General features: G+C 57.9%; 1 protein-coding gene across 15 annotated transcripts in view; it reads left to right on the plus strand.

Moving 5' to 3' along the window:
* PDE4DIP (phosphodiesterase 4D interacting protein) overlaps positions 1-14553 on the plus strand; it is a 153528-nt gene that overhangs the window by 113154 nt on the left and 25821 nt on the right. For 9 of the 15 annotated variants that reach the window (XM_074960872.1, XM_074960881.1, XM_074960877.1 and 6 more), the window contains 4 exons: positions 11198-11585; positions 12431-12608; positions 13046-13165; positions 13591-14023. In XM_074960872.1, coding sequence (XP_074816973.1) covers positions 11198-11585; positions 12431-12608; positions 13046-13165; positions 13591-14023 — 1119 coding nt within the window. The remainder of the gene's footprint in view (positions 1-11197; positions 11586-12430; positions 12609-13045; positions 13166-13590; positions 14024-14553) is intronic. The other 6 variants (XM_074960880.1, XM_074960882.1, XM_074960868.1 and 3 more) reach the window with 2 other exon arrangements.

A 14553-nucleotide genomic window follows, 5' to 3' on the forward strand; every position in this document is an offset into this window, starting at 1 on the left:
AGTTTCCTTATCATGGTCTTATTCATGGCTATATGAACCTCAATTCTAAGGTTACAGGTGTGTTACATTGTGATACAACTGTGGTTTAAACTTTAAGTAGTTTACAGTCCACAAGGAAACATAGTATTCAAAATCACAACTTACAATTTTTGTAATAGTGCAAAAACATCTATTAACTAAATAAGTCATAAAATACAATTCCTTATACTATGCTACTACTGTTGCACAGTGATTCCTAACACAAACACATCCCCTTCCTGCATATATAACAGCTGACTTTTGTTCAATGAATATATCAAATGTACATCTTTGGGTCCCTTTGGTTTGAGCATAAAAACATTGATCTCTTTTTTGTAAATTTTGATCCTCACACACACATCCCAAATTTTCATGGGCCACACACTGAAACATGTCAATGGTTTTCCATTGTTGATGTTCTTTATATGCCCAGGAATGATGATCAGCGGAATACATAACCAAATTTTTTTGTTAGCGGGATTCCTACAGGTACCGCCGGATATATATCAGTAGTTAGACCGCCGGATATATATCAGTAGTTAGACAGGGGTGTTCTTAGAACCATTTGGTCTTTATTCAGTGTAAAGTTTACCAATTTGCACCATACCATTAATTGTCTTTCCCATCCTGTAACATTTTTCTAACAACAACTTTTTTATTTCCAAAAGCAAATTTCCTTGCTTGCCTTCCCGAATCATTTGGACAACCAATTGCTGACTTATTCCTTGGGCCTGTGTACAGGCTAATGCTAAGGACACATTTTCTTGAATTGTTCCTGTCAAGGCTGATTCCCCACTCCGGCACTTCGAGTGCAGATGGTGAGGGCCCTGAAGGACTCTAAAAATTAATACTTGCCACTCCAGGCTTGTATTAAACCCCCAAGGCTACAGCTTTTCTCTGACCTTGGATTGGTAGATGCTGCCACCACCCAAGTGCAAAACCCATGCCGCCCAGAGGATTCAGAGGGCCTGGGCCAAAGCAATTTCCATTAAAAAAAAGTTAGTTTTTGCCACCCCAAGCAGCAAAGAAAAAAAAAAAGAAAAACCCAAGTCGTGCCGCCAAAGAAAGAAGAGAACAGGAGGACCCGCCGCCGAATTGCCTCAGAAGGCTGAAGCGGAGCGATTGAGCTGCCGCCGAAGTGCCGCTGCTGAGGAAGAGAGGGACTGAAAGACCCGCCGCCGAATTGTTGCCGAAATTGCCCCCACCCTGTCTGCGGGGCCCAAGGCCTGGGGCAGATTGCCCCCCTTCTCCCCCCCCAATATGGGCGGCCCTGGCAAAACCCCTTTGAGAACCCAGGAAGGCGCACTTGGGAATTCCTTTCTGTGGGGTACCCTCAAGCCCTTTCACCCCCACTCCAGGGAAGAGCTGGGGAAGAAGAAGGAAAAAAAAAGGAAATTGGCTGTTGCCACCAGCTAATTAAACAACATGTGCACAGACCTCTTAAGACACAAAAATCCAACTCTGTTCTTAAAGGTAAATTTTATTAATAAAAAAAAGAAGAAAATACATCTGGGAATTTAGGCTTTTGCTAGATTTAAAAAAAAAAACTCCCAAGGATTAAGCATCAAGAATCGCTTTCTTGAAGTCCAGCTTAAAGGTTAAAAGCAAAACGAAAGCACCTGGGGTTAGCACAGAGGAATCCACGAGCCATAAAGAAATAAAAGGGAGAAACCTAACTGTGTCTTCCTAGATCAGGGGTGGGCAAACTTTTTGGCCCTAGGGCCACATCGGGTACAGAAATTGTATGGAGGGCCGGGTAGGGAAGGCCCCCGCCCCCATCCCAGCCACCTGGAACTCCAACCCCCCCTGCTCCCCACCCCTGACTGTCCCCTGGGACTCCTGCATCCTATCCAAACCCCCTGCTCTCTGCCCCTTGACCATCCCCCCTGGGACCTCTCCATCCAATCGCCCCTCTGGGGTCCCCCGCCCCCTGTCCAAACTTCCCTACTCTCCCCGCCCCATGTTACCTGTGGGGTAGGGGAAAGGGGGGCTCAGTCCTCTCCCAGTGCATTTCCCCTGCTCGTTTGGCTGCTCTCCCTGGCAGTCAGGCAGGGCTCGCTCCCTGTCTCGGCTTGGCTGCTGGGGACAGGGGCCAAGCTTGCTGGAGGTGGAGGTGGGCCCTGGTTTGCTCTGCCCCTGTCCCTGGCAGCAGGGCCCAGGCCCCTTGACCACCCCCCTGTAACCCTCCCCTGCTCCTCGCCTCCCCGCTGGAACTTTCCCTGACCGCGCTGCCCTGGAGCACAAGGTCTGGCCCCGCTATAGCCCTGCCGCCCAGCCGGAGCTGCAGCCACGCTGCCCAGGTGCTGGGGGAACTGTGACTACAAGGGAGGGAAGGAAGCAGAAGGGGAGGGGCCAGGGGCTAGCCTCCGCCCCGCTCACCACGCTGCCTGGGGGCCAGAGGGAAGGGTCCTGTGGGCTGGATGTGGCCCGCGGGCCATAGTTTGCCCCCTCCTCTGTCCTAGACATTTCCTGATCCATTTACATATCTGGGGTTTTAGATGAATAGTTTCTAGGTAAGATACTGATGATTTTTCATACCTGGCCCAAGCTTCTCACAGCATAGCTGCTCCCTGTCTGCCTCTCCAGGAGAACAACCACAGACAGACAAAAGGGGAGTCTTGTTTCAGTTTTAAAAAGTTCTAGCCTTCCCATCGGCTCTTCTGGCCAGGTGCCCACTCACTTCCTTTTATGTATGCATCGCAGTGAGACTTTTTAACCCTTTACAGGTAGAGCAATTAGAGAACAGCTACAAAGAGGGATTTTACAGCTGCTGGCTGGGTGTTGATAAAAGGGAGCTCCCCCCACTTCATTTATCACAGTTCCCATAGCCTCTGCTAAAAGTAATAAATCCGTTTTACCTTGCTGTTGCCATACTGGCTGTATTTTAGAAAATAATTGTTGCCCCATTCCTAATTTTGATAAGGATGCACTGATGGGATTTCCATTGTTTGCCAATACCTCTAGGTTAGTAGCATCCAGTATTCCAACTCCTAATCCAGTTCCACCCAAAGCAGTTTCCAATGCACCCCTTAGGAGCCTTTTCTTTAGGCTTGCTACCCCTCCTGGCTGCCAAGCATATCCAATAACCTTTAAGAAAAGGAGGACTTGTGGCACCTTAGAGACTAACCAATTTATTTGAGCATGAGCTTTCGTGAGCTACAGCTCCTTTTCTTTTTGCGAATACAGACTAACACGGCTGTTACTCTGAAACCAGTAACCTTCAGTAGTTCACACTGAGGCAGTAGTAGGGCAGCTATACTTTCACTGGGCCTTTACTGTACTGCCCCTTGTAGTAGTCAGGGAAGATGTTATAATGCCCTCTTCTTGTCCAGCATGGCCACAGTTATCCTGTGCTTACACTGGCGTGGTGTGTTCTGGTTCAGTGAAATAAGCCAAGTGAAATAAGCTACACAGCTCCTTATCCTTGGATAACTGCGCCCATGTTAGAGGGGTTTCACTGCTTTAACTAGGGGATGTCTGTGAGGATGTGACGCAGCAGGGACAGGGGAGTGTTGACCTGGGAACATGCCCTGGGGATGGGAGACCTGAGAACCTGAGCCAGGAGGGGGAGGGGGAGGTAACATATCTGCCCAGGAATGTGAACAGAGGCTGCAGAAGGGAGCCTGCTGGGGGGGTTTAGTTTTCAGTTTGGGGCTGGGTGGAGGAACGCAGGGAACCCCAGGACTGGGGTCTAAGCTCCCTGCTCCCCCAGAAGGACTTGACTGAGGGGTCCTGGTTGTACCCACAACCTCTGTTTTGGACCATGTTCCTGTTGTCCAATAAACCTTCTGTTTTACTGGCTGGCTGAGAGTCTCAGTGAATCCCAGGAAGAGGGGTGCAGGGCCTGGACCCCCCCACACTCCGTGACAACTGGTGGTAGAGGTGGGATTTACTGCAAACCATGAACAGCGCTTCCTGCAGTAAGTGACTGGGGAACAGTAAAACGAAGGGGGATTGACAGGGACCAGGCGTGCTGAAGATTCAGAGAGAGACGGTTTCAGGGGGCGGTTAACCCCTGGGAGTGTGTGACCAGAGAGAAGGACTTTTGCAGTAACAGCGTCCCCCGGGGGATTGCAGTGAGCGGTCCCGGGGTGGAGGAGTCTGCAGCTCGACCCTAGCAAAGAGGTGGTGACCTCAAGAAGGACTGGCACATGAGGGGTTTTTCCTGGAAACTGTAGAAAGCTGCCCAGGCCTGCGAGTGGCCAGCAGGGAGATGTATGCTAAACGCCTTAAGAGTGACCTGGTGGAGCTGTGCAGGCAGAGGGGGCTGCGCATTGGGAGGTCCACCAAGGAACAGCTGATTGCCCAGTTGGAGGAGAGGGATCGCTTGGATGACCCAATCCCTGTCCCGGAGGGAAGCTGCCCGGCGGACGCAGCGTGGGCCCTGGGGCCTGACCGGGCTGGGAAAGGTCAGACTGCTGCCGAGGACATCCAGAGACCCTTCCTACCTATGCCTGGGGGAGGGGTTGGGGGAAGCCCGGCGAATACCGAGGGCACCCTGACCCCGGCAGCCAGCAGGGGATCCTCCCGGCGGAGCTCCCCATCGCTGGAGCGGATGCTGCTGGAATGGGAGAGGGAGATGAAAATGAGGGAGCTGGAGGATCATGAAAAACAACGTCACCATGAGCAGGAGGAGAAGGAGAGGGAACGTCAGGAGAAGGAGAGGCAACGTAGGCATGAGCAGGAGGAGAAGGAGAAACAAAGACAGCATGAACTGGAGCTGGCCAGGCTGAGGAGCAGTGGGGCCCCGGCTGTGGTGAGTGCGGGGGGACCCAAGACTGCAAGGAGCTTTGATAAGTGCTTCCTGTCCCAGCGTAATGAGGGGGAGGACATAGATAGCTTCCTGACGGCCTTTGAGAATGCCTGCGAGCTGCACAGGGTTGACCCTGCAGACAGGCTCCAGTTTCTCACCCCCTTACTGGACCCCAAAGCCGTGGAGGTGTACAGCCGAATGACAGGGTCGGAGGCAGGGGACTATGAACTGTTCAAACAGGCCCTGCTCCGTGAGTTTGGGCTGACCCCCGAGATGTACCGGAGAGGGTTCCGGAGTCAGCGTAAAATGCCTGAGGTCACATACCTACAACTGGTCAACCGAATGCAGGGATATGCCTGCAAGTGGACAGCTGGGGCCCAAGCTAAAGAGGACCTGCTTGACCTAATTGTACTGGAGCAACTGTATGAACAGTACTCATCCGACCTGAGGCTGTGGTGGGTGGACAAAAAGCTAGAGAACCCGCAGCATGCAGGGCAGCTGGCCAACGAGTTTGTGAACAGTCGGTCAGGGGGTAGCAGGGAGGAGTCCCAAAAGAACAGCCCCCCCACCCCCGATGCAGGGAGAGAGTCACCATGGGACCTCCCAGCGGGGAAATAGGGAGAACCCCTCCAAAGGGGAACGCCTGGCATCGGGCCCCTCCGACCCGCTCGGGACCAACGTGACCTGAGCTGCTATCACTGTGGCCAGAGAGGCCACGTACGGACCCAGTGCCCCAGGCTCAGGGACAGACTGAGCAGACCCAACCTACCCAGGGTTAACTGGGTAGGGACCCAGCTGGACGAGGGGAAGACGACCCAGGCAAGGGGGCTGCCAGTTTACCACCTGCTCAGGAGGGAAGAGTACCCCCGGCCAGCTCAGCCAGAGGGCTGGATGCTCGGGACTCAGGGTGCTCGGTTTACAGGGTGGGCGCGGGGCTGTCCCTCCGGAGAGAGTGCCTTGTTCCCCTGGAGGTGGATGGGAGGAAGGTCAATGGATACTGGGATACGGGCGCAGAGGTGACGCTGGCCCGGCCCGAGGTGGTGGCCCCAGATCGGGTGGTGCCCAACACCTACCTGACCCTGACGGGGATGGGTGGGACCCCATTTAAGGTGCCCGTGGCAAGGGTACACCTGAAATGGGGGACCAAGGAGGGCCCTAAGGATGTGGGGGTACTCCACCATTTGCCCACTGAGGTTTTGATGGGGGGAGACCTAGAGGACTGGCCAAGCAAGCCCCAGACCGCCCTGGTTGTGACCCGTAGCCAGAGCCAGCGAGGGGCACTGCACCCTGACCTTGGGGAGGGTACCACACCGGAGGTGCAGGACCCTACCCTGGTGGGGGAGGGAGCGTCGAGGGGCACGGCTCAGAGAGGCTGTGGCCTCAGACCCGGCCAATGAAAGGGAACCGGTCCCCATCCCTTCCCCAGCCGCTGAGTTCCAGGCCGAGTTGAGGAAAGACCCCTCCTTGCGGAAGCTCAGGGACCTGGCCGACCTCAGTGTGGTACGGACCATGAAGAGAGGTTGCCAGGAGAGGTTCCTGTGGGAGAAAGGGTTCCTGTACCGAGAATGGGATCCCACAAGGGAATTAGAGTCCTGTGGGATCAAGAGGCAGCTGGTGGTCCCCCAGAAGTATTGCTGCAAGCTCCTGTACCTGGCCCATGACATCCCCCTCTCAGGGCACCAGGGAATCCGGCGCACCCGGCAGAGGCTGCTGCAGAACTTTTACTGGCCCGGGGTCTTTACCACGGTCTGGCAGTATTGCCGATCCTGTGACCCCTGTCAGAGGGTGGGGAAGGCCCTGGACAAGGGGAAAGCGGCTTTGAGACCTTTGCCCATCATAGAGGAGCCTTTCCAGAAGGTGGCCATGGACATCATGGGGCCTCTCAGCAAGACGACCCAGTCGGGGAAGAAATACATTCTGGTGGTGGTAGATTTTGCCACCCGCTACCCCAAGGCAGTGCCCTTAGCTTCCATTGAAGCCGACACTGTGGCAGATGCGTTCCTGACCATTTTCAGCCGAGTGGGGTTCCCCAAGGAAGTCTTGACAGACCAAGGGTCCAACTTCATGTCGGCCCTGCTCCGGTGCTTGTGGGAGAAATGTGGGGTCTGGCACAACTGGGCCTCAGCTTATCACCCCCAGTCCAATGGGCTGGTGGAGAGGTTCAATGGGACGCTAAAGATGATGCTGAAAACCTTTATGAACCAGCACCTGCAGGACTGGGACAAGTACTTACCTCACCTGCTGTTCGCGTACAGGGAGGTGCCCCAGGAGTCTACCGGATTTTCACCTTTCGAACGGTTATATGGAAGGAGGGCAAGGGGCCCCCTGGACCTGATGAGAGACGAGTGGGAGGGGAAGGCCACTCCCAATGGAGAGTCAGTGGTGGAGTATGTCCTGATCTTCCGAGAGAGACTGGCTGAACTCATGGGCCTAGCCAGGGAGAATCTGGCCAGAGCCCAGAAGAAGCAGAAGGTCTGCTATGACCGCACGGTGCGGGCCCGTGCCTACACCACCGGGGATAGGTGATGGTTCTCATCCCTGTGAGAAAGAACAAACTACAGGCTGCCTGGGAGGGCCCTTTCAAGGTTGTCAAGCAGCTCAATGAGGTAAACTATGTGGTGGAGCTGTCGAACCGGGCGCACCACCGCCGGGTGTACCATGTGACTATGATGAAGCCATATTATGCCAGGGGGAATGTGGTGTTGGCCGTGTGTGGACAGTGGGAGGAGCAGGGAGATGACCCTTTAGTAGATCTATTCCCTGGGACCAGAGCTGGTTCCCCCTGAAAACAATTCCCCTCTCTGATCAGCTAACCCCTGCCCAGGAAGCTGAGGTCAGGGGGGTGCTGCATCCGTACCGACAGCTGTTTTCCAACTAGCCTGGACGCACTAATCTGACTGTCCACCGGGTGCAGACAGGGTCGCACCCCCCGATAAGATGCTCCCCCTTCCGAGTCACAGGGAAAACTGCTCAGGACCTGGAAAGAGAGGTCCGGGACATGCTGGCTTTGGGGGTGATCCAGCCATCTGCCAGCCCTTGGGTCTCGCTGGTGGTGCTGGTCCCCAAAAAGGACGGGTCAGTCAGGTTCTGTGTGGACTATCGGAAGCTCAGTGCCATCACTGTATCTGATGCCTACCCCATGCCCAGGACTGACAAGCTCCTAGACAAGCTGGGAGGAGCTCGGTACCTTACCACCATGGACCTTACAAAGGGCTACTGGCAAGTGCCATTGGATGCAGATGCCTGGCTGAAATCGGCCTTTATCACCCCTCTGGCTCTATGAGTTCCTGACCCTGCCTTTCAGCCTCAAGGGAGCACTGGCCACCTTCCAGCGCCTGGTGGACCAGCTACTGAGGGGAATGGAGAGTTTTGCCGTGGCGTATATTGATGACATCTGTGTCTTTAGCCAGACCTGGGAGGACCATGTGTCCCAGGTTAGACAAGTGCTGGACCGACTCCAGGGGGCTGGGCTGACTGTAAAAGCGGAGAAGTGCAAGGTGGGGATGGCTGAAGTATCTTACCTGGGCCATCGGGTGGGGAGCGGCCGCCTAAAGCTGGAACCAGCCAAGGTGGAGGTGATCAGAGACTGGCCTGCTCCCCACACCAAAAAGCAGGTCCAAGCCTTTATTGGGTTGGCAGGATACTACCGAAGATTTGTGCCCCACTTTAGCACCATAGCCACCGCCATCACTGAGCTATGCAAGAAGGGGAAGCCAGACAAGGTGATCTGGACCGAGCAGTGCCAGGAGGCTTTCCGGGCGCTGAAGGAGGCTCTGGTCAGTGGCCCAGTTCTGGGAAACCCAGACTTTGACAAGCCCTTTGTGGTGTTCACCGACGCCTCAGACACGGGACTGGGGGCGGTGTTAATGCAGGAGGATGAAAAGGGGGAGAAACACCCCATCGTGTACCTGAGCAAGAAGTTGCCAGTCCGGGAGCAACACTATGCGGCCATCGAGAAGGAGTGCCTGGCCATGGTGTGGGCCCTCAAGAAACTAGAGCCCTATCTCTTCGGGCAACACTTCACCGTGTACACCGACCACTCTCCCCGACCTGGCTGCACCAGATGAAAGGAGCCAATGCCAAACTCCTGAGATGGAGCCTGCTCCTGCAGGATTACGACATGGACGTGGTCCACGTGAAGGGAAGTGCCAACCTGATAGCGGACGCACTGTCCCGGAGAGGGGGCCCCGAACTTCCCCAGGTCACTGGTCACAGTGACCCCCCTCAGTTCAGTCTCGAAGGGGGGAGAGATGTGACGCAGCAGGGAGGGGGGAGTGTTGACCTGGGAATGTGCCCTGGGGATGGGAGACCTGAGAGCCTGTAACCTGAGCCAGGAGGTGGAGGGGGAGGTAACACCTCTGCCCAGGAATGTGAACAGAGGCTGCAGAAGGGAGCCTGCTGGGGGGGTTTAGTTTTCAGTTTGGGGCTGGGTGGAGGAACGCAGGGAACCCCAGGGCTGGGGTCTAAGCTCCCTGCTCCCCCAGAAGGACTTGACTGAGGGGTCCTGGTTGTACCCACAAGCTCTGTTTTGGACTGTGTTCCTGTTGTCCTTGGATAACTGCGCCCATGCCACAAGTACTCCTTTTCTTTTTCCATGTTAGAGGGGTTTCACTGCTTTAACTAGGGGATGTCTACACTGCAATTAGACACCCCAGGCTGGCCCATGCCAGCTGATGCAGGTGAAGGGGCTGGGGCGAAGGGGCTGTTTAATTGCAGTGTAGACATTTGGGCTTGAGCTGGAGCCTGGGCTCTAGGACCCAGCGAGGTGGGACGGTCTAGGAGCTTGGACTGCAGCCTGAGCCTCTACACCACAATTAAACTGCCCCTTAGCCTGAATCAGCGGGCACGGGCCAGCCATGGGTGTCTGACTGCAGTGTAGACATCCCCTATATCAGCGAAACCTCCCCCTTCCCTGACTTAGCTATGGGCTAAAGCTTTCCAAACATGGCATGGCCTAAATCACAGAACCGCAGAAGGCATTCTGGGTCACAGAACCTACAGGGGCCTGGCAGAGCATGTCCCGGGTCACAGAAACCCCCAAGGACTTGGCAGAGAGTGTCCTGCAATGTCCAGCTGACAGCCGTAGAGCCCTGGCCAGCTGGGGAGGGAGGTGGGGATGAATCACAATTTAAATGGGAGGATCTGTGGGCAGGGGAGACACAGGGAGCTGGCAGGGCAATATGGGCTGAGGCCCAGGGCAGTGGCTGCAGAGAAGAGGGCGATGTGGACGTCTGCACAGCGCATCTCTCTTCCGGTGCCTGCGGGCCTGGGCCATAGTTTGCACTACAGCCTCCTGATCCTGAAGAAGTTTCCAGAGGGCATGGGCCTCTCTCCTGGCTCCGACCTGGTTGTGCTCCACCTCTCGCTGCCAGTGGAGAAAGGAAGTGGTTCCATGCACTGCGCCACCCCTCTGTGTGGCAACCTCGCTCTCCTACCTAGCACGTCCCCGTGGCAAAAGGCATGTGGGGGCAGAGGTGGGCTGGGGCTGGGAGGGGCTGGGGCTGGTCTGCACCCAAGAGCCAGCTGTGCTGCTGGGAGGAGGGTGGGGCCCTCAGTGGAGTGCGGAGGGGCCAGAGTCTGTGCCTGGGGTGCATCCTGGGGAGGGATTCCAGCTGCTCCCTGTCGGGCACCATGTGGCTCCCCTTCATTACTATCTGTATTGTGCTAGCACCTAGGAGCTCAGTGGTGGCCCAGGCCCCCATGGTGCTGGCACTGTCCAGACACAGACAGAGTCAGTGCCTGCCCCTCGGAGCGGCAAAGCTACATATCAGACAGGAGACACGAGCTGGACACAGACTGGGGAGAACCAGGAGCCAGTGAGACAAAACTGGGCAGTGGGCTCCACTCATCGCTGACCTGGCTAGTCGGCTCTTTGCAGGGGTCACGGCAGTGCGGATCCTGAAGGGAGGGTTCAAAAGCAGCTGGGGGGGGATTTTGCAGGTGGTCAGGAGGAAGCGTCTCCCAGGCGAGGGGCAGCACAGATGTAACACGTGGGCGATGGCGGCTGCTGCCCTGGGCACAGCAGAGCTGGGAGGCGACGGTTCGCTGCTGACTGGGATGATGGGGTGGCTGGGGAGAGGCTGCGAAAAGGAGGACCATGGTTTGTGTGTGATGGAGACGGGGGAACCAATGGAGAGATGCGAAGAGAATGGGGATACGGTCAGGTGCCAGGCCAGGCAATGATCATTGCAGGGGCATTGGGAATGGCCAGGAGTCCTGCCAGCCACTTGGCCTGGCGTGCAGCTGCCCAGTGCCCCTCCCAACGCAGCATGGAGGGCAATCAATGGTCTGGAGAGAACAGGGCAAGAGGAACTCTCCAGCCCTCTCTGGGCTGGGGGATCTGTGGGGAGGAGACGTGGGGAGCTGCTCTGGGATTGGGTCATTTCAGGCTCCCCATGCTGACGATAGCCCCTGTGTCCCCTGCAGGAAAGCCCTGCTGAGTCTGTGCCTGGAGACCGCCGAGCTGAAGGAGCGGCTGGGGGAAGCCCCGTTGTCAGAGGGTTGGGAGGACGAGGCGGAGACCAGGGAGGCCCTGCACACCCAGAGCAAGAAGCTGCAGAGCTCAGAGACTGTCGTCACCCTCCTCAAGGACCAGCTGGTGCTGAACTGCCTGGAGGGCGAGAGCAAGTTTCCGCCCCAGCTCATCACCGGCATGGCCACGGAGATCGACCAGCTCCGGGCAGAGATGGGGGTGGCACCCGGGAAGCGCCCAGCCCTGGAGGGGCAGCTCCAGGAGGACCCAGCAAAGAGGCCCTGCCCTGGGTCCCAGGCGGTGGAACTGGGACCACCCCAAGCCCCCAGGGGCATAAGCCAGGTAACTCCCTTGGCTGAGGGGGCTGGGAGTGGGAGAGGGTTCAGCCCTCAGCAAGGAGCCTCACCCTGGCCAGCAGGGGGCAGCCTTCTCTGGTTGCCTGTTGGCTTCCCATGCCAGGAAAGGGATGGAGCCAGCCCTGGGTGCCCCTGAACTAGAAGCCATTGCAGTAAAAGGGAACCTGATGCCACCTTCCCTGGCCAGCCGAGCTGGGGGAAAGGGAGAGCAATACGAGCACCTGGTGCAGCCCAGGCTCCTTCCCAGTGATCAGAATGACGCAGCAGAGCTGCCTTCACTCCCCCTGGCTTGCAGAGCTCAAACCTGCCACAGAGCCTGCTCCCCGTCTGCATCTGCCAGGGCAGCCGGCTTTTCAGGAGAGGCTGCCCCCGTGGGCCATCTCTCTGCCCTGTCCCGTCTGTCTGTCTGCTGCCTCTGTGCCCCATGCCCTGTGTCTGTCTGCTGCCTCTGTGCCCTGTCCTCAGTCTGTGTATTTGTCTGCCTCCTCTGTGCCCCCTCCCCTGTCCATGTGTCTGTCTGCTGCCTCTGTGCCCTGTCCCCTGTCTGTCTGTGCACTCTGTTCTTCTGTCTCATTGCCAGTGACTCTGCCCCCAGCTTTGGCTCTGGACCCCAAGCTCTCACCGGGCGGGTGAGGGGAGGCAGTGGGTCCTGGGTGCCTGTACTGTGTTTGGGGCTGCTCGCCACCCCATTGCAGCCTGAGGGAATGGGTGGGGCAGGAAGGCGATGGAGGGAAAGGCCAGGGGTTAGTAAGGTGACTCACACTCATTGTTCCAGCTGCATCAGCTGAGGGGGCTGGCCAGCGGCCGTGTCACTGCTTCCTTCCTTCCCAGCAGATGGAGGGCAGCCCTGCGGGCAGCTGGCAACGGTTGGTGGAGCCCGGGGTAGGGCCGTCGGGGCAGCTGGTTCAGTGCCGGCAGCGCAACCAGGAGCTGCAGGACAAGCTGGCCGTGTCAGAGGCCACAGTGCGGGCCCAGGCGGAGCAGCTGGAGCAGTACAGGACCCTGCTCAGTGAGTCGGTCTCACGCCTGGTGCTGGCGGGTGGGTGGCGGGAGAGCTGCACTGGGGTCCCCTCTCCCTCTGCACCGGGGACAGTCAGGGTCCTGTCCTTCCTGCATCCCAGGGAGCTGGTCTGAGGCCAGGCGGGCGAGAAAATCCAGAACCACAGACGAAGTCTGGAATGGAGCCGTACTGTGTGGAGCGGCAGTCGCCTGTCTGGGGCCAAGGGAGAACAAGTGGGGCCCTTGGTCTGTGGGACTCCACTATAGTTATCTATCCCTGGGCTGGGGCCCTGCTATGCTGGGCGCTGCACAAACACTGAACAAACGCAGCCCCTGCCCCAGATAGGAGGCAGCGTGTTCCCAGCAGGCAGCAGAGCCCCTATGGGGTCCTAGGCCCGCTGGACTCATGCCAGAGGCCAAGGCTGCCATGTTGGCTCTTTGCCCCAGCAGGCGAGCCCTCGGTGCAGCAGGACAACAAGCAGGTGCAGGTGGACCTCCAGGATCTGGGCTACGAGACGTGTGGGAGGAGTGAAAATGAGGCCGACCGGGAGGAGACCCCCAGCCCTGGTAAGGAGCAAGTGGGGAGGGGGCAGGGCTCGGGGGAGATGGCAGCCTTTGGGCCCAGTCCCTGGAGCTCTGCCCCTGGTGCCATCCCGTGCCCAGCAGCCCACCGGCACAGTCACCCTCACCACTTGGTTACTGGCAGTTTGCTTTAAAACAAGCTGCTCATTTTGTGGGACCTACAGAAAATCTCTCTGGTGCTCTGCAGTGGCAGTGATGCTACCCAGCCCTAAGCCCAGTGCTGCCCGGGGCTCCCCGGTGCCAGGCAGTCCCCCCGCCAGAGGCCTGTGTGTGGCTCTCCTGCTCTCCTAGGAGCCCTACGGCCAAAGCTGCTCCCCCAAATCCCTCTGGCCCATCTCTCCATGGGGCTTAGATCCCCAGCAGCAGGGGCTAGGCACCCTGAGACCTCAGGCCTTCCTTTCCCTCCCCAGAGTGCGAGGAACCGGATGTGTTCAGCAAGGCCGGCCTGATGGAGGAGCTGAGCCAGCTGGGGCCGCGGGAGGGCCTGTGCTGGGGCCAGTCGGAAGATGTTGCTGTTCTGCAACAGCATGTGCGGGAGCTCAAGGTGCAGCTGCAGAACTCAAACAAGGCACTCCAGAGGCTGCAGCGCCGCGCCCGCTCCTTCTCCAGCACCAGTGACTACGCCTCGGGTGCTGAGCGACTCCGCAAGCTGGTGCCCAGCGCCACCGACGAGGACGAGGGCTGGCAGTCTGATGGTGTTGGGGCCTTCTGCCCCCCTGCGCTCCAGGCTAGCAGAGATCTCAAATGGCTCGTCCACAGGGTGTCCCTGTTGGAGGCCCAGCTGCCTGGGCCCCGGGCAGGAGGGGTGCTGCCTGAGGAGCTGCGCTCTGCCATCTGGCCAGGGTAGGGAGGAGATAGACTCCAGAGCAGGTGGAGGGGGACAGGCCTGCCGGGCCAGACCCTCAGCTGGAGGGAGCTGGCCATGGCTTCCAGGCAGTGATGCTGAGTTACAGCAGCTGAGACTTTGGCCATGTGGGCCATGCACCCAGGGCAGGTGTCAGTTAACTCTGGCATCCTCCCCTCCAGCAGGCAGCGGGTGAAAGGCCCAGAAAGGGGAGGCACAACCTGGCACGGACTCAGCATGGCTAGAACCACTGGGGCGGTGAGAGCATCTCCGGGCGATGGGCTCTGCTCTCCACAGCCATGCCCGGAGCGAGTGCCCTCGGGCAGCCGCTGAGGGATCCTTCAGAACCTGCCCCCCGCCCGCCTGGGCCTGTGTCTCAGGGTTAGGGACCTCAGGGCCTGGCCCTTTGCCAGCAGGAGGCTGAGTGTCTGGGCGGGCAGGGCACTGTTCTCGGCCTTGCTTTGCCTGCCTTTGCTGCACAGGCCAGAGGCTGTGGAGGCTTCAGCTGTCTGGAGATGAGGCCGGCGCC

Source organism: Natator depressus, chromosome 8, assembly GCF_965152275.1.
Source record: "Natator depressus isolate rNatDep1 chromosome 8, rNatDep2.hap1, whole genome shotgun sequence".
Classification (NCBI taxonomy): Eukaryota; Metazoa; Chordata; order Testudines; family Cheloniidae; genus Natator; species Natator depressus.